At 37.9% G+C, this 23,834-nt stretch overlaps 1 protein-coding gene, 6 long non-coding RNA genes and 1 other non-coding gene across 11 annotated transcripts; 5 read left to right on the forward strand and 3 right to left on the reverse strand.

Annotated features, from left to right (window-relative positions):
• Positions 1-149: 149 nt before the first annotated feature.
• On the reverse strand, positions 150-1,734 carry LOC124202887 (rhodopsin-like). The gene is made up of 2 exons (XM_046599386.1): positions 1,547-1,734; positions 150-1,455 (listed from the first exon to the last, which is right to left on the reverse strand). Exons 1-2 carry the CDS (start codon positions 1,732-1,734, stop codon positions 150-152), a joined length of 1,494 nt encoding a protein of 497 aa, XP_046455342.1.
• Positions 1,735-3,964: 2,230 nt separating this feature from the next.
• LOC124202231 lies at positions 3,965-5,914 on the forward strand. Its single transcript, XR_006878011.1, has 2 exons — positions 3,965-4,570; positions 4,816-5,914. It is a non-coding gene; the product is annotated as an uncharacterized LOC124202231 (long non-coding RNA).
• Positions 5,915-7,128: 1,214 nt separating this feature from the next.
• LOC124202232 lies at positions 7,129-7,812 on the forward strand. Its single transcript, XR_006878012.1, has 3 exons — positions 7,129-7,329; positions 7,434-7,504; positions 7,567-7,812. It is a non-coding gene; the product is annotated as an uncharacterized LOC124202232 (long non-coding RNA).
• Positions 7,813-8,266: 454 nt separating this feature from the next.
• On the forward strand, positions 8,267-12,563 carry LOC124202234. Its single transcript, XR_006878016.1, has 5 exons — positions 8,267-8,331; positions 10,839-10,914; positions 11,125-11,214; positions 11,625-11,695; positions 11,773-12,563. It is a non-coding gene; the product is annotated as an uncharacterized LOC124202234 (long non-coding RNA).
• On the forward strand, positions 8,423-9,015 carry LOC124202235. Its single transcript, XR_006878017.1, has 2 exons — positions 8,423-8,572; positions 8,720-9,015. It is a non-coding gene; the product is annotated as an uncharacterized LOC124202235 (long non-coding RNA).
• Positions 12,564-12,632: 69 nt separating the features above from the next.
• LOC124202233 lies at positions 12,633-17,942 on the forward strand. Of its 3 annotated transcripts, XR_006878014.1 has the most exons (12): positions 12,633-13,724; positions 13,799-13,900; positions 13,967-14,075; positions 14,311-14,446; positions 14,512-14,664; positions 14,929-15,016; positions 15,079-15,261; positions 15,544-16,079; positions 16,396-16,764; positions 16,839-16,961; positions 17,292-17,405; positions 17,469-17,942. It is a non-coding gene; the product is annotated as an uncharacterized LOC124202233 (long non-coding RNA). The 3 variants fall into 3 exon arrangements; XR_006878015.1 differs by lacking the exons at positions 12,633-13,724; positions 13,799-13,900; positions 13,967-14,075; positions 14,311-14,446; positions 14,512-14,664 and adding an exon at positions 14,690-14,839 and having other exon boundaries at positions 14,929-15,023; positions 16,396-16,603; positions 16,698-16,764; positions 17,469-17,916; XR_006878013.1 differs by lacking the exons at positions 12,633-13,724; positions 13,799-13,900; positions 13,967-14,075; positions 14,311-14,446; positions 14,512-14,664 and adding an exon at positions 14,690-14,839 and having other exon boundaries at positions 17,469-17,916.
• Positions 17,943-18,815: 873 nt separating this feature from the next.
• On the reverse strand, positions 18,816-22,915 carry LOC124202236. Of its 2 annotated transcripts, XR_006878019.1 has the most exons (7): positions 22,687-22,915; positions 22,390-22,519; positions 22,052-22,307; positions 20,148-21,597; positions 19,977-20,088; positions 18,993-19,057; positions 18,816-18,927 (listed from the first exon to the last, which is right to left on the reverse strand). It is a non-coding gene; the product is annotated as an uncharacterized LOC124202236 (long non-coding RNA). The 2 variants fall into 2 exon arrangements; XR_006878018.1 differs by having other exon boundaries at positions 19,977-21,597.
• Positions 22,916-23,158: 243 nt separating this feature from the next.
• Trnap-ugg lies at positions 23,159-23,230 on the reverse strand. Its single transcript has one exon. It is a non-coding gene; the product is annotated as a tRNA-Pro (tRNA).
• Between the last annotated feature and the right edge of the window lie 604 nt (positions 23,231-23,834).

The following is a 23,834-nucleotide window of genomic DNA, read 5'->3' on the forward strand; positions in this document are numbered from 1 at the left end:
AAATAAGATTACGTAAACTTGTAAAAACTGATAGTCTGATTTAAAGATTGAAAATCTTAATTAATTAAGCATGACACGTAGACAAGTAAAAATATAGTTATAGTTTAATGTGTAATGAATAAATTTGTTCTTTCTAATATTTATCACTTTCAGACGTGTTGCTGAGCTTCGTCGACGGTCTCTACTGAAATAGTCGGCACGATGATCTCGCTGTAGAACTCGGCGTTACGAACTTTGTACTTGAAATTGGAATAGGAATGCGCTCGTAGCCGAGACCCCCGACTCGATCCAACCGTGTCAACAATAGATCTGCCTGTTACTGCCGCCATTTTATTCGTCGAGAAACTCGTTTCATTCACGTCGTTGAGAGACAACTCGCGGAAGGTCCTCAGCATCCGGCCATTGCGGCGTTTCCCATTAGTCTGGCCGACGTTAGAAGGGGTGATGCTTTGCGCAGAAGAAAATCGAGTGCAAGTGCGAGGCTCGCAGATGCGCAGAGCGCAACAAGCGTTTGTCGGATAGATGGTCATTCCGCGCGACTGGTAACTGGTTGGCAATCCGCCCGGCCAACTTTTGCTGCTGCATTTCGGTATACCGCTACTGTAGTTATTCGACCGGATGTCGGAACCGATTTCTACGTTGCGTAAGGTGCACAAATTTAAAATGTAATTTTTGAGCGAGTTGCGGAAATGTCGATGAGAAAATCCAAAAACCAGCGGATCGATGACGACGGCCGTTTTGGCGAAATAGGCCGGAATAGCAGTGAACACCCATGACATCTCTAAATCTTCCGGTCCAAATTGTCCGATGAGCGTCACTATAGCGTACGGAGTCCAAGCCGCCAAATAAACGAAGATGAGCGACACAACAATTTTGGCCGTCCTGATCTCCGTCTGTCGCCGTAATTTGAGCAAGACGTTGTTCTGTGAGTTGGTGCAGATCGACTGACGAGCTTGGGACACGAGCGAGAACAAAATTCGACCGTAGCTGACGAAGATGAGTAAGACGGGAAGAAAGAAGCCAGCGGAAAGGAGGAGAACATAATACGCCCGGTTAGACATTGTCCTTGTCTTGTAATCCCATGAACAGGTCGTCAGCAGTCCTTCCGGCACGTAGGACGACCATCCGAACAGTGGCAAACTCACCAGAATGGCGCAGTGCAACCAAATGAAGCCGCAAGCTTTTTTGGCCTGCAATCGACTTACTCTCCAGCGGCTATCCACCAGTCCGATGACGAGACATCGTTCGCAGGCGATGGCGCTGAACGTTAAAATGGAGACCAGTCCGAAACAAGTGATTCCCATAGCGTAGAGTTTACAGCCCAGACGACCGAACGCCCAGCGGCCGTTGAAATTCGAATAGGCGGCCATCGAGTGAAGTATCGATGCCGACATGTCGCTGAACGCCAAATTTATGATGAACGTATTGGCCGGTGGCGATCGGAGTCGTTTGAACCTGTAAAATGAAAGGTAAAAGCAAATCCATGTTATGTGTTTGATGAGGTGAGAGTTAACTGTCATTTCAATTTATCAGGAATCTATTATACCTGGAGAAAATGAAGAGGACTGTTCCATTAGCAGCTAGTCCAAATATGCCAATAGTGGAGACAATCAATCCCATAATTAGGAAAGCGTTTCGAGGGAAATGCTTCAAGAGCAGCAACTGTTCTTTGGTCCAGAACGGATCCTCATTAAAAGTCGAGAGCACCAGTGAATCGTTACAATCGATCTCCATCGCTATATCCACGTCGTCAGCACCATTAATTACGTCGTCGCTGCTGAAATTCATCCGGTCGATGTTCGTCCGCTGCGCCAAACAGGTAAAAAAAGGCGTTTCCTTCCTTAAAAGAATACGTATTCTAGATTTAGACCTGTGCTGAATTATTTGCATCAGCGTGAGCCGTCGAAACTGCGTAGTAATCGTTGAATCGTTTCCTCCTCGAAAGGTCGATTGGGTTATGTAATATTTACTGGAGCGGAGAAACGTGGGCGATGTCACATTTATCGTCTTTTCTCGTGCCGGTTGGTCGTGCGGCAATTGCGTACGCTCTGCGTTGATCACGGCCGACGCTCTTCTTTATTCTTTGCGTTATAAAGGAAGCGGAAGTTGTGTGTACATTTTAAATTTAATGGCTAGCTCTAGTAAAGTTCAACCCGTAAAGCGTGAAATCGTTTCCTTGGTAGATATAACATTAAAATTTGAATGTCAAGCTTGAACTGTGCTCGGCACCGATAAGAAATCTCTTGTTACGTGTAAGACATTTATAAATTGCTATATTACTTTTTCTATTGAATGAGGATGGCAAAAAATAGCCGGGTTGTCAATATTTTATTTTCAAGCAGATTGGTTGTGTGCCATGCATTGTATTCCTGATACAAATTTAATGTCAGACAAATACTTGATGGCTTTTATTTTATTCATCCCCATCAAATCTTTCGCTTGAATTAAAAGATTTCAACATGTCAATATTGAAATGAAGTAAAAGTTTTGAACGTGAGAAGTTTACGACACCGGAATGATCATGAGGCGAATAAAGGCAGTATAGGGTAGTTTAAATACTGTATCGGCTTGAAATATGAAGTAGTGCCAGAGATCCGATAAGTAACTTGAAGAAGGCCTGGGCCTAGTGTTTTCGGATGTGTGAGCTACTAGAGTATCGATTATTTTCATGTGGGTAGAGATGCAGCCGTAGGCCTTATCTAAAGTGAAATTGACTTAGACTGTATCACATACTTTTATACTATTCCGATTGCTTTTTAAAAAACTATTGTATCACCGGGAAATTAGATGTAAGCCACTCGCAATCGTCGGTTATCCCTTGTGAGCCAATTAAAGTTTGCAGGGTTTCAAAACGCATAATACATTCGTGTTTTTATTTACGAACTCCCCCCAAGCTTTTGTACAGCCAATTAATGGGAAATAAGATTTTTAAACAAGTTTTTTGTCGGTATGGCTGCCCCAGTTTTCTTTTCCTGCTTGTGTCTGTCAATTTCATTGTTGGTGCTGTGATTCACTCCGGCCTTTTGCGTAATAGAAAACCGATCGATGGGAGAAAGAGCGGAAGGAAAACATTTTCGTAGGTTCATCCCTCGGTGGATTGATGATGAACTCCATTGTAGCTTACAAATGGGATATTTACAGCCTTCTTCGTTGGTTGTGCCAACTTGTTGAGTCTATAACGTCCATAACTATATCCCATTTTGTCCTATTTTTGGTCTATTCGTGTACAGTAACAATTCCGGGTACAATATGACAATCTTTTTATAGGGATGATCAGATGCGGAAAAATATTTCCGTTTCAAACAGGTATAACATTATTTCCATACGAATGTACTGTAGTATCAGCAACAGTTGCTGTGGGATACTTAGTTTGGATCTCAATAGCTTTCAACCGAAACTTGGTCCTTAGCATCACCAAATCGCCTTTTCGTATTTATTGAAGTGGTAAAAAGGTCAGTTTTTCCATACCAACAGTTAGACGAGAAAAACCAGGGCTTAACATGTATAACATCCTCTTAGTTTGAAACTATATTTTTAAACACACCCTTGGCGTTTAATACTTTAAAACTCTTTACTTTCTATCCCTTTCTTTTCAACTCTGATCTGGCACTATAAGATGTGTGGTTGAGAGTCGCTATCTAGGACAGGGGATAACACACGAAAAAAACTGTTTGTTCACGTTTTTATTCCCGCTTCGCATCATCATTGCCGTTTTACTAACGTGATGGCGCACGCTCTCTTTTATAATCTTTGTGCTTTAAGCCGTACTAGTTTGATAAAGCGCTTGACAGGATAGAATTATGTTAACTATTTATACGACAAACTTATTTTTCAGAGAATTACACACGACACACATACTCAGACAATATTTATCGAAGACACTCTAGCCAGTGCATTAGCCGTCTTCCCCGCATCATACAGCATTATTCCATGCATAATAGAGCATTAACAAGAGGAAGTAAGTATCGAATTATTATCCATTTTAAAGCAATAATGTACTTTCTTATTTTTCCATCTCTGACGTCTTCATTCCTCTTAGCTACATTGTAGCATGTAGTTATTGATCATTATTATGTCTCTTGTTTGTAATTGTGTAGAAAAAGTAAGACTATGTGCCGACTATGCGAGTTCACAGGACGACCAAATTAGATTTGAAAGGGCGTGCTCTACTTGCTCTACGATCTTTAAATCCGGTTGGATAAACTTTGCGCACAATAAGAGGGCGGAATTCGAGGAATGTATTATCCGATATTGATATCCTGAAATTTCTCGTTTAACAGACTATGATGGATTACCAGACTGGCGTCATATAAGGATAAGGAGTACACCGGAAAAGAGATTTTTTATGGATGGATTGATGATGCTAAGGTCGCAACAGCTATTCATCCCTGCCATAACCCACACGTAATAATAGTGACATTCCCAAAAGGTCTGGTAATAGCTGAACGCTCTCTGAGCGACACGAATGAACGAAGCCTCCATTCGAATCCATCACTATTGTGTAAAGCCTACGCACGGCACTCCTACCATGGAACCTTTACACAAATGAAGAGGCTTACGTCAGTTACGTGTAACAAAATTTCTTTCCATTTTAGTTTATGATGTTGCATACGAAATCCAGTTAGATTCACGAATGCGGTAAAGCATATTTTGAACAAATATACTAGAGCGTATTTTTATTTCAAATTAAAAAAATTAAAATAATTACAATACCAATTAACGCGCAATTAAAAACTATTGGATCTTGTCGGTTATTCTAACAATTATTGTAATACTAACCTTTAACGATGCTGTTTCTTTTTAATTGTGTTTCAGGCGATGCAGAGCTATTCAGCACGCGATCTCCTAGGGTTGGACACGAGTTTGTTACTGATGCCGGTTCTCCGCAATCGTTCCGCTTTTTCGCGATTGCCCACTGCTTGCTGCTAGCAGCTAGTAAAATCCACCGCATCCCCCGGTACGGGTCTGTGAAGCTATCTTCGTTGTCCTGTTAAGGGCATGCGCTGTCTGATGTGCGCGTCAAGTTGCATCGGTTGAAAATGAACTTCAATTCAACTATGACAATGAAACAGTTTTTTTTTTGTAGCGGCGCGAATTGCTGTGTTATTGCGTGCGTGAAGTGCGTAGTGCTTACTCACGTTTGTTTTCTTCATTTCCAATTACAGCGGGGAATGCCGGGTTTCCAAGACAACGAGATTCATCCCGAACTTGATCATCTTTTGATGTCTGCAGCAGACGGCCGTGACTGACACGTATTGTCGTTTTATCGCTATAGGAGCTAGAAGTCGACAAATTTAGCTGGCGCCTAACTTGCTGGGGAGTTTCATGTAGCAGAGTCCTCCGTAGAATCATGAAGATAGTAAACTTTTGAAATCAACACTTTTTCTCTTCATTTGTCAAACGAAAGGAAGAAACTGTATTGCCCCTAAGAGAACAAGTCTATTTAATTAATATGAATGTTGGTGAGTCACACGGTTTACATACCCTGGAAATTGAGGTGACTTACACATCCAAATTTCTTCTGAAATTTGGTTTCAGAATCAACTATTTTCTTTACCATTTCCTCTTCTCATTATTCATTGAAGTTCCACGGGGGTCGTTTTAAAGGTCACTGACTCACATGTACAAGTGCAAAGTAAGATCTTTCCCTATTATCAGTACCTATTTGAAATTTGTGCACGCCGCATTCAAGTATTCCCATATCTTTTCTGCTGTTTGACTAATCCTCTTGGCACTTTAACACAAATCGCAGTAGCTTTATCCGTAATTATTTCCTAAAGGGCGAAGCATCAACAGGGCTAGCATCAAATTTCCATTAATATGCAGTATGTATAAGTAGTATCACACAATAGATTATTATTCAGTGTTGTAGTACAGCTTGCTGAGTGACAATAAATCTTTGTCGCAGTTTGAACAAGCTTAATAATGGAAGCTTATTCGTAACTATATTTAAATGTTTACTGTCGGCATTGGATCGTACCGTACGTGATTCTGTGAAGTTGTTTGCCTCATAATACGTGTGATGATACTGTTTCTAATCAAGCATGGTTTTTCTTTTTATTATTCGTTCCTTTCTATTTTTGGAAAACATCTCTTTGCTCGCGTGATCGCATGCATTATATCCATTGCATTTTTGTGTCCTTGTAATTATTATTAGCAGGAGGTAAGGACTTTTGTTTATGTTAAAGTATTTGAAAAATTTATAAACGTTATCCAATTTCCGGAGCCCTTTTTTGGAAAATAGTGGGAAGCTTGGGACTAACGCAGTGTCTGATCACGTGTCAAAATAATTCGATGGTGCTATATGTGATTCTCTCATGAGATATAGACTAAAAGACTTCGCTTTATACCACGCAAACTGCCGTAACGTCGTTAGTCTTTTAAGAAACTAACATGCACCAACTAAATATCTTACTTCCTGTCCCAAATAGGTTCCTCAATTAAATTTGTTACACGCGGGGGTAGGTAATAGTAACGACTTATGTAAAAAGATGGTTTGGCCGTCTTATCGGTTAGGCCGCCTACAGGTACCGATAATCGTATAGGCTCCTAGCTGCCTATAAGAGGGGTACAGCGTTCGTTATAAACGAATCCTGCCAATCAGTTCGTATTACGGGCCAGGGTTGTTTAGACAAAGGACCATTACGACAGTCTTCCAGTCATCTTACGAACCTGGAAACACAAACACATCAGACAATTCTTGATGACTGAATGACAACTGAGACATGGAAACACGTCGTACAATGTCATTCAATTTCAATCGCTTCCTTAGTCGCCTTATAACCATCTGTAGAAGATCGTCTCTCCAACAAAGATAGTTTAACACTCTCGGGGTCTCAGAACAGGTTCAGGTAAAAAAAAATCCATTAACCAAACTCCGAATAAGGGCTTTTCTTAATCTGTAGATAATATTTATTCTAGTTTGACTTTAGATCACCAGCTAAATCAGGCGAATACCTATTTTAGGCTCAATATATAGGAAGAAGGGCTCCTCTTTTTTCACCTTTCACTTCTGATCACCAATATTGGTGCCTCCTCTGGTTGGCTGGGAGTCAGATCTGGGTGCCTTTAGAATTATCGTGGAAGAGAATGTTGCGCAAATTAGTATTCTGTCTGCAGTCGGTATAATTTAAATTTTTAGCAACACGTAGCGAGTGGAGACAAATTGACTCGTCTACAACAAAGAAGATGTTTTGATTTTGCCACCAAGATTTAAAAAGTGCACATGTGACAGGTAGATGTCTCTGTAGACCGTTGTAGCGTCGTCTGCTTGGTATGTTTTGTTGAGCACGTGTTCATGTTCATTTTTTGAGCTGCGTTTCTCGTAAAGTAAGTGTTTCTTTGTTAAATTATACGATTTTACTTGAGATGTCACAATAATTCCACATCACTGAAAAAATTCATTTTTAATGATCTCTCATTCTTTGGAATAGAATTGTGTGTGAAGTGCTTCGAAAAGCCATTTGGTGTGGGAAGATAAAACAAAATGAATATCTGATTTCCGGTAAGATATCTGAAGATATGTGTTGTATTTTAAACACTAAAGAAATTTCCTTTGAATTAAAGGTACAGAACAATGGTGAAAAATGAGAAATAACGACTTCAGAGGGGGGTAAACCTTGTATTGCTCATACCACATATTATTTCCCGAGTTTAGACTTTCTATGAAGGTTAGAAGTGCTATGAAGCTATGTAGTTTAAACTTTCTACGACCAAATGATGATGGTTCTTGGACAGAATGACAGCTGTTATACTTAATACCCACAGCAAGTTAGTTTACTGTTGGGAAATGGAGTAAATACAGTGTTAACTGTTAAGTAACAGTCTTAAACTCTTAACAGACATATACTCAACCCAGAGATAAGTTAGCCTTAATATTTTGGGTCAGTTCCAAAATTCTATTTGATATTCCTGTTGTAAAGAAACTGAATTTAAACTCCTTCAACTAATCTGTATCATACTAGGTTCTGGAATACTCATTCTCGCCCGGACGTTTGTTCTGATTTCGATTTGGCTTATCCGAAACAAATGGAGTTGGCCTTTGTTCAGGCTTCCCACGCGGTTGAGGTTGAGGATGACGACAAGTGTTTGCCATCGTCGAATTTAGTTAAAAGACCCAAAAAACAGGTAAAATATTGCAAGCGATGAGGAGTTTTAATGATTCATCAAGCAATGTTTTAATCATATGTTAGGCACAGGGACTAAGGTGACATCTCTTTTGAATTGGTATTAGAAAATAGAAATAAAGTCGTTTCTCTCTTTTATTCAGTTATCGGTAAAGGAGAAAAAATCTAAACCTCCACTGAAAGTAATTCATCTAAATTCAAAGAGGTAAAATTATTTATTGAATAATTTTTTTTTACGGTTAAATGTAAATTTTCATTCTGTAGCTATTAACATTTTTTTAAAGTTACATTTGAAATTTTATACTAGGGTAATGTCTCAAAATCTGGACAGGCCTGAACGCTACAAATTTTGGACAACCGAAGAAATTTTGGTTTAAAAGTCCTATATGATGAGCAAATATCGCGAAAACTATACCATTATGAAGAATTTTTGCCATTCTATCTGGGTTTGCAAAATATTTACTCTAAATGCCTGAAATCTCAGGAAATTATTAAAATAAAATTTCTGAAAAGAACTTAGAAAATATGAAGTTTCTTGGCCTCATAAATCAAGCTGGAATAACATTTCTAGATGACATTTCTTGCTGTTTTAGGGCTCAAACGAAAGAATTTTGTTCATTCTTCACATTTCAGTACTTCAAACTGCGCCAAAACTGCAAATTCATGGAAGAAATCTAAGTAGAAGCTTGCTGGCGATAAATCCCATTACACAAAAGCTGGACACCCCCCTTTCTAAATCTGGACAACTGTAGAAGCCACAGGGTGTCGCTAGTTGAGGTGTACGCCACATTTCTTCGTTCTTTTTAATTTCAGCTTCTTGACATCTGAAAGCAATTATGTTTATACTGATCTCATTCGTGTCTTATCTATACATTCAATAAAATAGACTATAATAAAAAAAAATAATTGCTTTATTTTGCGATTGGATTTAAACAATTTCATGAATTAGCAAGCTTCCACGGTTGTGTGGTAAGGTGCTTTCTTTGGTAATACTTTGGATTTTGGGTGTCTCAAGGTTCAAATCCAAATCTCAACAAAAATTTTTTCATGAAAATAATTTGGAAATTGCCTAAGGGTGTCCAGAATTTATAACACGCTAGGGATAGCGTGGAAATATATTCTTTTTTAAGCTTAGATCATTAACCAAAATATATAGACATCTATTCTGCAGTAGATTATCATTCGTAGCCGTATCGGTATAGCGTCCACCTGTTGATCGGCCTTTTCTCGGGGCACAGGTTCAAATCCTGTTTGCTCCAAGAATTTTCTTTTTATAAAGTATTTGGGCATTGCCTAGGGCTGTCCAGAATTTATAACACGCTAGAGATGGCTTAGAATTTTATTATTTTAAAAACTTCTACTATTTTAAAAATCAGATTAACATCGATTTCATTTTCCGATAACCTATATAGCTATGTCGGGAAAGTGCTTACTTCCTGATTGTGATTACGATTAAGGCCATGGTTCAAATCCCATTCCGACAAATATTTTTCATGAAATATATTATGAAGCGGAGAACGCCCAGAATTCAAAATTACTTTCATGAAATTGATTTCAATTGAAGTAGGATTTGAACAACGGCGCCGATAGTGACGACCGTTGGAAAATATGCACTCTACCAACAGAGCTATAGCGGCTGTTATTGAGAGAAAAAGATGTTAATATGGTTTGAAAAATTATGAAAGTTTTAAAAATAATAATTTTCTAAGCCATCTCTAGCGTGTTATAAATTCTGGACAGCCTGGGGCGATTTCCAAATTTATTTCATGAAAAAGAGTTTTGACGGAATCTGGATTCGAACCTAAATACTGATGATAAAATCAAGTTACTGGCAGGACAGCACTTAACCATTCTAGCTACATGACACGTTATAAAGAATGACAAATGTTGTAATAATTTGAAGAATGATCAAAGATAAAAAAGGAAAAAATTACCAAGCCATCTCTAGCGTGTTATAAATTCTGGACAGCCTAAGGCGATTTTCAAATGAATTTCATGAAAAAATGTTTTTGCTGAATCCTGGATTCGAACCTAGGAACTTTAGTTTAACCACAACTTCTCAGGCAGGCCCTCAACCACTTTAGCTACATGGGTAATTTCTAGACAAAGCAAATATTGAAATAGTTTGAAGAATGATGAAAGTTCCCAAAATAATAAATTTCCATGCCATCTCTAGCGTGTTATAAATTCTGGACAGCCTGAGGCGATTTTCAAATGAATTTCATGAAAAAATATTTTTATTCAATTTTGGATTCGAACCTGGGAACTCTTGGTTAACCTTAACTCTTCAGGAAAGCCTTTAACCACTTTAGCTATGTGAATCGAAAATTTTCCATGGTAAGGGTAACTTTAAACCATAATGCTGACCAATATTTTCAGCATAGACTATGAAAATGGTCTTAGATCACTCTGAGAGAGGTATAAATTAAAACTGAATTGATGAAAACGTTATTATTATGGTGCCACTTTATGCGTTTATTTTATCACAATCACAGTCGAATCATTCAAAGAAGACCCGTTTTATTAAGTTGTGGTTTCTGCTCATAGATGGCGCTGGTGGTTGTCCAGAATTTTTACAAACTGTCCAAGATTTTTGACGGTTGTCCAACTTAAGGAAGACGTTTGGCCTATCTCAAGCACGCAAATATGACATAGCCACAAAAGTGTCCAGAATTAGTGACACTACCCTAATTGAGATTGTTCAAAAAGAAGGAATCCGTTCTTGTTAAGCCTTGGAGCCTTGCCGTTAACTTAAAAAACACATACCATCTGAGCATCTATCACTCTGGTAAAGTAAACGAATTTGACAGAATTTATTTTATTGCCGATAGCATCAATATTGAATTCTTACCGAACCGACCCTTAATTTTTTTAGAAGAATTTCTATTTCTGATAAATGTATATAATTTTAGATGCGTAAATGGCAACATAGCCATGTCTTATTTCCTTCCATGCTTCCTTGCCTTTCTCTGAATCTTTGTTCTTTTCTTTTGTTCAGTAGGCTTCCAGGCTATGGCCGCTGTCGGCTGTCGCCGTGGCGTCTCGTGGATTTTTCTTGCATCAATGAGTATGCACAAAATAACCTGGGGTATGTCCTGACTTTTTTATTGTATTTTATTATGCTTTTATTCAAGGATTGTGTTGAGTGATGATTAAGGTCTATTTTAATTAAAAGCTGTAGAACCAATTGAGTTGTGGGTTAACGACATGTGACTGAAATTGCCAGCAGTCATCTGTTAAATGTAGGTGTTATTACATTTTAAATGAAATATCCTTTGAGATACTGCTGTAATACTATTGTACTATTGCAGTAATACTATTGTATTACCAAGGTTATTAATAAACTTAGCCTGGTAAAACTGTAAGTTACTGTGGATAGTGCCTTTGTTTAAAGTTCTTGTCTATTACTTACTCGTAACTTTGCAGTTTGTGTCGGTACTATTTTTTGTTAACAACTTGGACAAGACATTCTTCATACATCATGTTATTGATTTACAGATTGCAGAAGTGAATATTATTTTACTTTTATGCATTACAGGCGGCAAAGCCATGTTAACACAAGTCACAAGGTATTTCAATGATTTTGTCTTGCCTCTGCCGTCAATGTATTGCAATCAAGATGTACAAAGCTTTCTTTGGTTTCAAGTTACAGGAGTTAGAGTAATTATAAACAAAAAGAATTGTTTACCAAACAAATCTGGAAGTTGATCTAGGGTGCACGTTTGAATAAACTCTGAGTTGACTTCCGGATTTGTTTGCGACGTACGAATGCATCTACTTATTTAGCGTCAGAATTTTCTCGAAATAATAAGTTCTCTTCGCATGTTATTTGCCGCTTTCGGTGTTGATGAAGCCCAAATATCTATTTTTTTTCGACTGTCTGGGTTTCGTCCACATTGAAAGCGTTGGATTCCCAATTATATTTTTCTATAAATTCTTGACAGTTTTATACTGTACCGAGTTCTTACTATGATTCTCTTCTACTTTATAATGGCATCATTCTTTCTTTCGGTCACTGAAGCCCAATCAATCAGTAATTCATTCTTAAAAGACTGTTGCACTTAAAAGAAGCATTTGTTTCTTGGATTTAAGGTCAAACCTTTTTGCTACTTTTTATTACTTCATAAAGTAAGGAGAACAATTTAGATTGAAGTTTAGTTTTCTTGTGTGCATTTGTTTTGTTGACTTTTTAAAGAATTTTATGGGTTGGCCATTCCTGTATCCTATTGCAAACTCTTTCAGATTTGAATCGAAAGCCCACCGATATGTCAACTGCAAACGTATCGTCGAAGACATCGTTTAACATAACGAGTATTTTGGCAATTGGTATAAAGTGAGTTTTAATCCATAACTATTTGGTATTTATTTTGATATTTGTTGTTGCAGGCCCATCCCCAACAACGTCAACCTGCAGAAGGAAAAGCCAGTTTGCATGTCCCTGACGCTCGAAGGTCACGGAGATCATTACGTAAAACGTACCGTGCAGTGGTTTAGAGGTTGGGTGAGAACGGGATGTGGTACATAACCATTTGGTATTCATTTTTATATTGGTTGTTGTAGACCCATTCTCCAGATGTATTCCCATTCCCCAGCAACGTCAACTTACAGATGGCCTTCATACTCGATTACTCGAAGGTAACGGATATCAATACGTAAAACGTGCCACAAATGGTGTAGAGGGTGGGTGAGAAAGGGACATGTTTCATCATTATCAAGCAGGTACAATAGCCGAAGGCTTAAGAGGTTAGGGTGAGAAAAAAAAAATCGTACAAAAGGGAGAGAGAAAAGGCGATAAAAATCAGTCAAGTGAGAATCTCCGACACGGTAACAACTGCAGCGCACCATAGTTACCAACTTCTTTCTTCATCGTATTATCAGTTCGAAATCATGGATATATATTCTGTTGTTTTTTCATATGGTTTTGTTGTAACGCTACTATTGACTATTTGTTAATATGCGAGTTATAATTTTAATGTTTGAATTTATTAATTGTCCTGGTTATCTATGGCGTTGTCCTGCTGTTGGGTGTTGTATCGTTGATGGCTGGGTCCACCACAAATACTACACGACTACGTATGCTGCCCCGTCCTACTACACCGAGGCTCCCAAGTACTACTTTGTTCACAGCTACTACACCGAGGCTTCAGCTAATTACTCCTCCAAGACGGTCGAATACTACACAGGAGCGCCCAAGAACTACTCTTTCCCGATCTACACAACCACAACGGATGCGCCCAAGTATTACGCAGCCACGACTTGCTACACAGAAGCTGCTCCTTCGACCTACGTTGAACAGAAATACTACACAGATGTTCCAGTTAACTACACCACAACCTACGCTACATGTTGCAGCTCCCGTTTTCACGCCTTTTTATTGACTCATTTCTAACACTGATTCTGGATATTTAGTTGAAGGAAAATGCGAATGTCCCTGAATACGATGTTGTTTCGCGACTTCCTTTCCGACTCGGACACTTATGCCGCTTATGCGTCAGCTTCATCAATTCGCTTATCGACCGATAGGTACTTGGACGATGCTGCCAGATTGGACGCCTTCAGCGACAGACTGTAAGGAGACCGACTCTCCGCCGTAACAAGGTAATATTTCACTCCACCCTCCCGAGATTTGAATTATATATGATACGAAATTTACTTTAACAACTTTAATATAGTAAACGTGAACCGGACATAATGTACAGTGTGCGCTTCCCTGTTTTTAGAGTTGGGAAGTTGTCCGTCGGGTGGCTATATTCAACCTCAAAAAAGCAATCCGGGTGAGAAAAAATCGCATTAAACGAGAGAAAAAAAGGTTATTAATTTTGTTTTTGTGGTCAATGGAGTGTACTTTGGTTACCAGATAATTGAGACCCGGATTACAGAGAGACGTTACCAATGACTTGTGGAGTTTATTACTAACATCGTCAAAATTACCCATTTATTTAATAGTGGGTAAGTGTAAAATTTAATTTTTCCTGCAGTTATTGAGGAGTGGTAGCGCGTAAAGCGACACTTAATAGAAGATATTCGTACTTCCGGACAAATGTCATTCGTCGTCTGCTTTATTCCTTTTACTTTGTGGATGATGGAGAAAGAGCTTAAAATGTCTAAAATTAAATTTTGGTATATTTTCAACATGTTCCAACTGATGCAGTGTTTATTAATTATTTTTCAATTACCATTGTAGAGTTCAACCTGCAGACGGGCCGGCCAGTTTGCATGTCCTTCACGCATGAAGGTCGCGGGGAACATTACGTAAAACTGTCAATGCGGTGGTGTAGAGGTTGGGTGAGAACTGGACGTGCTGCATCATTATCAAGCAGGTACAAAAGCCGCAAGCCCGCAAGGCTCAGCCATTTGGTATTCATTTTGATTTTGGTTTTTGTAGACCCATCCCCAGCAACGTCAACCTAATAAAGAAGGAAAGGCCAGTTTGCATTTCCTTCATTTTCGAAGGTCACGGAGATCATTTCGTAAAACGTGCCATGTGACGGCGGAGAGGTTGGGTGAGAACGACACGTGTAACATCATTATCAAGCAGGTACAAAAGCCGCAATGCTTAAGACAGGGGTCAGGGTGAGAAAAAGTCCTATAAAAGGAGAGAGAAGAGACGATAGAAATCAGTCGAGTGAGCATCTCCGACACGGCAAAAACAGCAGCGCTTTATTTGTCACCAACTGCCTTCTTCATCGTATTAAAAAAGTTCTCAGTCATGGGTATTCTTTTTTATTTTGCGTTGTGAATTAATTCTATCTCGTTTCTAGTTATTGATTTATCGTGTTCTTTTATTTATTGCTTGTTGTAGACCCATTCCAATCCCCGGCAACGTCAACCTGTAGAAGGAAAGGACAGTACGCATGGCCTTTACACTCCAAGGTCACGGAGATCATTACGTAAATCGTTAGTTTTCTAAATGTGGTTATTTTATGTTTTATCTATATTTTTTGTGGCATAGAGGTTAGGTGAGAACGGGACGTGTTTCATCATTATGAAGCGGGTAAAATAGCTGTAAGTCAACGTGCCGAAGGAAAGACCAGTTTGAATGGCCTTCACGCTCGAAGGTCACGGAGATGAATACGTAAATGCAATGGTGTAGAGGTTGGGCGAGAACGGGACGTGCTGCATCATTGTCAGGCAGGTACAATAGCCGCAAGGCATAAGAGGTTAGGATGTGAAAACAAAAATCGTATAGAATGAGAGAGAAAAGGCCATGGTAATTAGTCGAGTGGGCATCTCTGTCACGGCAACAACTGCAGTATTTGTCTCCAATATCCTTCTTCATCGCATTAAATTAGTTTACAATCATGGATAAATACCCATTTTATTTTTAGTCGTGCATCAATTTTATCTTTATAATAGTTGATAATTTTTTAATTTAATTTCCACTTTTAATATTACTTTCGAATTGTTAATTGTTTAGTGAACTATATCGTCGTGCTGCTGTTGGGTGCTGTATCGTTGATGGCTGGGTCGACCACTAGTGTACCGATGTCTCCTGGGTATGGTGGATAGCAAACTGCAACGCCGCCACCTTTCCACACAATATTAACACACGCAACAGCCGGTTCCTGCACTAGTACCGAGTCTTCAGAATATTACATCTAAAACTTATGAAGACCCGAGCTATTACACCGAATCCCGAAGTACAAGTCTGTCCTGAGCTACATTACCAAATAACTGGAGTACTTCACCGAAGCGCCCAAATACTATTTTACTGCCTATGCTGCCACGAGCTACTCTACCGACGCCCCGCTCTGCCCCGAGCTACACCACCAAGGCAGCGTTGGTGTTGAGAGTTTGTCCACCAGGTCGGAGAGCGCCTGGTGTTGGCAACATTGCACGCGACACGCGTTTCATCATTCATGCCACTGACGCCATTTCTATTTTGGATGCTGTCAGTTCCGTTCGTGATTAATGCCGTAAACTTCAACATTCTTCTTCACAAATATCTTAAAGGTAACTTTGGTTTTAGTTCATTAGGGTTTCTTAAAGTACAACATTTTTACAGATTCTTTTGTGAATTTATAATATGTTTTATTATATTTCCTACTGGGTTTTTTTAAGAATAGCAAAAGAAGTTTGGCTTTATTTCCTACATTTCTTTGTGTCTTGCCTGTGATACTTTCCTGTTCTTGTCATTTAAAGTCATTCCCCTGTAGGTTTTGTTTGCTATTTGTTTGGGATGTTAGGAAATAGGAATGATGTAGCTAATTAAGCTTTTCACACAATTCTTCGTCTTTTAATAGTAATACAGGTTTTATTTTTCATGTAGAATTATTGACTTGGCGCAGTTGAGCTTCTTCGAGAAAGTACAATGTCCATTGGATTTGCTGCAGCCAGCTGTTGAATGAAGACCATGCGCAGGTGTGATGAGCTGCTGCGTGGCGCTGGTCTGGGGAAGTGCTGCATGCTGTCTGTTGTGCTGGTTTGAATAACACCACAAAGAGTTTGAACCTTTTGTTTTACAATTTAAAGCTTAAGTTAGCATTTAAATTTTTTTATTGTCTTTGTAATTTTTTTTTTTCACATTTCTAAATCTTATTTGTTTTGTTGTTTTGTTTTGTTGCTGTTTAGGTTTTCATAGTCAGTTAGATTTTGAGTTTATTATGGTTTCGCTATTTGGTGTGCAGTGCATGTTTAGGTAAAAGATTTCTTTCATTATCCTTTGAAGAATTAAGAATTTGGCAAATTTTGAGCTTCATTACTGTCACGCAGGTGGTTTTTGTTGCAGCCAGCTGTTAAAAGGAATTCAAGTCAAATTGAGCTGCAGGTTCTGGAAGTAGTCTACATTGCTGGTGTCATCCTGAAATGCAACAGTAACAAAGGCATCATGTAATGGTAATTTGGTTGTGATATTGGGTTGTAATTGGGGAAGTTTCAAATTAGAATTAAAATATTGTAGTGGGTTTAGAGTTTTTGTGATAAGATAGCTGCCTGCCTGCATTCAGCTTTTGCTGAATTGTAATTTTTCTTATTATTCAAATAGAATATGAAATTCCATTTCCTTTTACCAAATGTTGATGCAACCTCATCTTGTGATTAAAATTTTTTGCTCCTGCTTGAATTTGATCTGAATTTCAATTTAAACTTGCAATGACTATTTTCTTTCTTGTATTCCATTGTGTGTTTTATTTTAACATCTGGTACATGTTTTCTTTTTCCTAACAGGATTTGGTGATAGCGTGATGCATCTGCCTTGGTGACAATGATGTATCATCTTGCTGCATGCAGCCATGTCGAAGCTAGACTCTAAGTAAACCTGCAAAAATATTCATAGAAATGGTAATAAGAAAATTTTTTACATTCCTGTCAATTTGATTAAAATTCTATTTTTTATTCTCACAGAATGGTGAAAATGTTCAGCGGTTTCGTGTCAAATGGCAGTGTCAGTGGTTTCTGTTCAAGTTTTTATCCTGGATTGCGCTGGTGTCCTTGCAGTAACTAATGCTGGTGTCTTTGCCGTAACTAATGCTGGTGCCCTTGCAGTAACTGATGCTGGTGTCATCCTGATGTTGCTGTGCCAGTGAAATTCATGTTGATAGAAATATTTTTATCTGTGTTTGTGTTTCATTCTGTGTACATTGAAGAAACTGATGTGTTTTTACTCTCTGATATGATATGTTGCAACAAAAGTTAAATGTGGTCATCCCATATGATGAAATTACCTCAACCCTAATTAGGTGAGTTAGTTATTAATTGTATAACAAAGTCAAACCTGTAATTTTTTGTTATTCTTGTAAATTTTTATTTGAAACTTTTTTCTACAGTGTTTAATGTTGCATTAAATAAAAAAAAAAACCGAATATTCAATCTTAAAAACATTTATTAATAATACAAACTAATAATTTGTAATAATTAAATTAAAATAATCCAAATTACATTAAAATAATTTTGATTGAATTAAATTAATTACATTAACTTTAATTAAATTAATTTTAAATGAATTAAGTTATTTATGAACCAGAATTGTTGAAATTCAATAAACAAAGCGTCCGGTACAAGACAAATGTTGTTCTGTGCAAATTTTAAAACAATTTATACCCAAATAAAACAAACTGGAATACTTTTTTTGTCTCATTTGGGTGATAAACTGCTTTTGAAACTCGCACATACAGTCAATCAAGACAGCGGGAGACACTGCCTTAATTGACTGCAGCCAGGGAGATTACCCGGCCAATGGTTACCGAGGGAGCCCAGATATGCAATTGCTTTATCTAACAACTACACAATTTATTAGTCTTGCTTCTTGAATGACAGCATCCTCTTGAATTATAGCATCACCAATGGATGAAGTCCATGATAAGTAGCGAAGGAGTTACCCTGTAGACAGAATAATCATTTATTAGTTTGACAATAACTTTCAACAATATTTGAGCAACAGAAAGCAATACCTCAAATCAAGCTTAAGAAAGTAGTTTGGTAGCCAACAGGTTACCAAACAAGTTAGCGTACCTTGTTGACTGTCACAGTCCTTTTTCTTCTACATGACTTTTCTTGAAGTCTGTCATGCAAATTTAGAAACCTATAGTTTCAAAACTCTAAATAAAAAACAAGAAAATTAAGTCACCTTGTTAATAATTTGTGTCATCAATGTGCTAGACAACTATGAAAAGAAACTATCTAAAAGAATAATTAAACAGTAATCAGTATACTGCAGTTGAAATCGTCTTACAAAAGTGAACTTACACATGAAACCACCAAACAGATAGCCAAGGTTCTCTAGAAGATGGAATGAGAGATTGGTCCGTGATGGGGTTGGTGATCAAGCCAGTCGAATTCTTACATCAGATAATTATGATGAATCCTAATAAAAGATGAGAAGATTGTATGTTTTAACAAAACTGTAATAAAGCTAGTGTTGGTAGTTACCTGTAAGTGTGTCATTTTGATGGCACATTTTGAACAAAATAGTCGACGGTAGGCTACGTTTTATCCTGTAAGTTGAGGAGAAACACTAAGGTTATCCAACATGTACACGGAATAGAACACATCACCGTCAAAGTACTAACGAAATCACTCGAATTAACCTATGTGTTCATTTGTAACTTTCGAAGAAAATAGCTGTAGCTGAAGATAGATTTAGACAACGAGCCGCCATAAGCCCACATCTGACAACACAATATTCCTTCACGCCATCTATTAGACACGTCTAAAACTCACTATCTAAAGGACCGGCTTTAGATAGTCACAAAAGTCACAAAAGTAATCAAAAAGACCATTTCTGTTTGTTTAAACTGGCAAGGAGTCTTTAGAATTGTGCAGAGAACAAAGCTCACTTGCTATTTTTTTGCAAATATTCCGGAAGTATACCGGAAGTAAGCGATAGCGCCTCAACCGTTGAGCTACCGACCAAATAAACCAAATATTCGTGATCTACGTGAAATTTGGGGTCGATTGAGTGTAATTTAAACGAAATCCATAATTTGGCCAAAATCGAGAATTTTCCTGAACTATAGTTCAGGAAAATTTTCAAAACCGGAAGTACGAAAACGTACAAAACAAAACATGAACTTTACCACAAATTTGACGAGGATCACGAATATGTGGTTCTATTGTGCGTCAGATGAATATTTACTGAACTACTGACTGAAATGAGAAAACCGGAAGTAGAAAAAAAATCAATTTTTCAAAAATCTAACAAGTGAGCTTTGTTGCTGATTCAATAAATGTTAGTCATCACTAAAAATCGCATCTCAGCTAATGCCGATAAATGTTTCAGAGACGTGTAAAGTAAATGAAAATAACTGCAGAAAAAAAGGCAAAGGCAAGGTTTAAAATAATTGGAAATAATTCCCGCTTTAAGTAATCGACACTCATTAAAATAACAAAGAAATACGAGAAATCGATGCTTACGTAATATGGTCTTCACTAAATAATCATCTTCACACCATAAAAAAACCGCCAACACATCACTAACAGCCAAATACTTTACTCCAAACGGTGATCAATCCACAATGTCTGCATCCTGCAACACCAGGAAATTAAAAACAAAACAGACACTAGGCACAAGTTATTTTTAATTACACATTTATTGATTTAGTTTTATACTGTCGTATAAAAGCAAGAGTTCAGCGCATCAGGGACTAAAAACAACCTTGACAAGCAAACACTCAGTTCAACCAACTAGTCCACAGAGATGACCAGAACACACATCAGACAAACAAACTCCTCCATTGCCAACACAACACTACAGAATGAAGACTGAAATAGTCACGTGTATTGTGCCCATCCCCTTAGAACTACCAACACTACTATAGATCAATCCTTAAACACTCTATGTAACGTCCTCTTCGATACGCATTTATAGTAACTTTGCTAACATATCAGCTATAAATGAAATCATGCCAATGGATGTAAATATCCCGTTGAAAAATAAAATTTTAACTTAATACGTTTCTTTTTTGTTATATATTCGCATTTTTCTGGACGATGCAACAGAGTTCTCTGCATTTCTGCTTCCTACCCTCTTAGTCCTACATTTTCCCGACAAGATTCAAACACGTAACTCGTGACGATTTGGAGCTATAACCAATGGCTACCTCCTGTGTAGCCTAAAATGAAACATTCCACAGCATTCTCAACCAACCCTTTAAAGGATCAGATGAAATTCCGGAGATTTATCAAATTGGATGTAGGACCACTGTGTAATGGTTGCGGCCCCTAGTGATGATAAGAAAGGCCCCAGGTTCATTTCCTACTCCTTCCACATGGCCTTTGCCTTTTGATTTTTTGATTGAATTTTGATTGATTGCCTCCCCATGTTTCCCATGTCTGTTCTTATAATATATAAAACCATGCATGTACTAACCCAATACTTCCCCAATCAACTCTTACTCACAAAACTACTAACATTAATGCCCTGTAGCATTTAAATAAAAAACCTTGATATAAAAATTATTCGTTGCATACGCCGTTGACTGCTGCTGTTGCAGACCGGTATGAGAGATGGGGAACCCTGAATGGAAAACCTATTTGTTTCTGACGACGAAATTTAACTAGAGGGGCCGGAGTCATAAATCACCACTTTTATGACAACAATTACGGCAGCGTTCTCTGACTTACCATCACTAAATCTGGCCGTGGACGCACGATCGCCGCCAATCAGACTTTATCCAGTGGCTTCGGCTGGGCCAATACGCGCACTGTTTGACATTGATTTGCTACTCTAGACGCTCCACAACAAGACGAAGAGCAGAAAACAAACAAAATAACAAACAAATAAGTTCACCGCAAATTCAAACAATCACACAATCTGAGAAATGAATCTTTTAAGCCGGAAATACTGTCCAGCAGATTGACTGGAAGCAGTGGCATCCGATGTCGAATGGTGGACAACCATCTCATTTAGTACGACATAGGAAAATTCAGCTGAGGAGTAAGTTTTCATCGCTGGATACCGAAATGGTCATCGAGCTGTTTGTCGAATGGATGCCCATTGCCCAACATGGTCCAACACCGGTTGTTTCTAATTATTCTGTAGTAAATGGAAAGTTACAATATTAGATTAGTCCTGAGAAAAGTTTTACTTACAAGTTACTTTACAATTTTACATTTTAACAAATTGTGGATTATTGTAGTTTCCCTCAAAACCCAAGAAATTTTAATTTAATTAGTACATAAAAACACAGGAGCACTGACCGACAGACGGACAAAATTCAACATTTGAATACGACTGGTAAGTAAGGTAGCTCTGAAAATAGTAAAATTTTGAATTCTGATGTTACAACTACTTCAAGCTTTTCGTAAATAGCCTAATTTAATTCAGTTTGAAAGTGACAAAAGGTTCCAAGACTGCGCCAAAGGATCCATTTTGCAAACTGAACTACCAATGATTGAATGCACCTTCTCCTACATTGAATACTTTACAAAAGCCTCAACAAAGGCCTTTAAACAGACTTAAGATAGAAAATACCTCGAGGGAATCAAACCTTAATTAACGGTAGTGCTTTGGTCGTTGATTCAGATCAATTCCCGCATCCAAATGGAACGAGAGGTAAAGTTATTCCATGTCTGGTCTTGATGTTGACCTGAAGGGGAAACAATGAGCAACAACTCAAATGTAGTCACTCAACTCCCATAGGTTACACTGATGTGCGCAGACATTGTGGCCGAACTGACTGCACTGTCTCATTGCCTGTTGATGGTCATTCAGTTGGAGGATTGGTAAATCTGAGATGTTCAGTCCTACAAAAAGATAGCTTTAGCTCCAAAGTAAGCTCATGATACTGAAACTGTAATGACGATAAATGAAGTAAAACAGTGTGACTTTGTGAGGTTGAACAAAACTGATGCAGCATTCCTTTCAAGAGTTGAACTTGCCCAGGTTCAACATCCTGTTTTAAAATATTTGCATAACGGTAATGTGGTGCATTCTATATTTATTTACCCTTGGTAATCTGTGAATAAATGAAGAGGTTAACAGATAAATGAAAACTATTTACAATGATTAGGATTAACACATTTTTACGAAGCAGTGAATTGTGAATGTGCATAGAAATAAACTGATTCTGTCACAGTTATTGGTCATTTGAGGTAATAGTTGCAGTTATGAACCACCACATACCTCACTAATAACATCCAACACAAAAACTTGCTGTTTTCTCAGAAATTTGTTGATGCACCACCACCACCTGCCCCACACCAACATAATTTAATCTTAAACAATAAAATTACTGTTTGTCTGTGTCATTTCTCCTTTAGTCTAAATAACAAAAGATCCAAAACACAATCATACGAAGATCTAAGCAAACTTTAGTTTGCCCAGCCTAGCGAGCCTTGCTAACAACAACGAAAGCCACGCGACAATGAAGCAGACGGCAATTGATTACTGAAGCAATCAAGGCATAATCAATCATGATTGATTCATTATTGATTCCAAAAGCGCAGTGCAGTACGAAATTGTTGCTACTGGTACTTCCACCACTGGAAAAAGTTTAAAATGTTGGAAGGAATCAAATTATGATGATCCATTTATTAGGACAGTGAGAAACAAATCAAAAAAAAGGAAAGGAACTAGAATTAATAGATAATTATTAGGGCTCAACCGGGATTTGAACCCGGGACCTCTCGCACCCAAAGCGAGAATCATACCCCTAGACCATTGAGCCGACATTCGGAGGACAAAAGTAGTGGATTACATCGTTTAAAATTGATTTTACACTAAGTAAATGATTATGTATTATGAGTGATGACCTACTGTGCTTAAGAACGGATTATTTTTTGGGAGATGAATAACAAAATGTAGACAACTAACTCTATTAAGATTACAATAATGCCGCAATAACGCAAACGTTAACGTCGATTCACGCAATTTTTTCTACATTTGATACAGAAAAAATTGGAAGATAGCAACTGCGAGTACGATTTATAATTGTAACCACATATGGCCTAGTTGACAATTCACCAATTTTAGTGAATCTTCGTATATTATCCTTACTTTTTAAAATCTAATCAAAGTGAGTATTGTCCAACTTTTTAAACGGGCACTTTATTCATTTTAAATCGTAATACAGTCAAGCGGAGTTTTTCTAATTTCAAAGCTTTGCGTCAACAAAACGTGCCAATATTTTCGAAATCTGTTTTGGGAAACTTTATTGATCAATACGAATCGAATAAGTCTAGTGGCGTTTGAATCCGTGACCACACCCTTGGCAAATCTAATCGACAAGGTAGCAAGGAATCGCAATTTGAAGATCATTGTTTGGATTGAGG

This window comes from Daphnia pulex, chromosome 9 (genome assembly GCF_021134715.1).
Source record: "Daphnia pulex isolate KAP4 chromosome 9, ASM2113471v1".
Lineage (NCBI taxonomy): Eukaryota > Metazoa > Arthropoda > Branchiopoda > Diplostraca > Daphniidae > Daphnia > Daphnia pulex.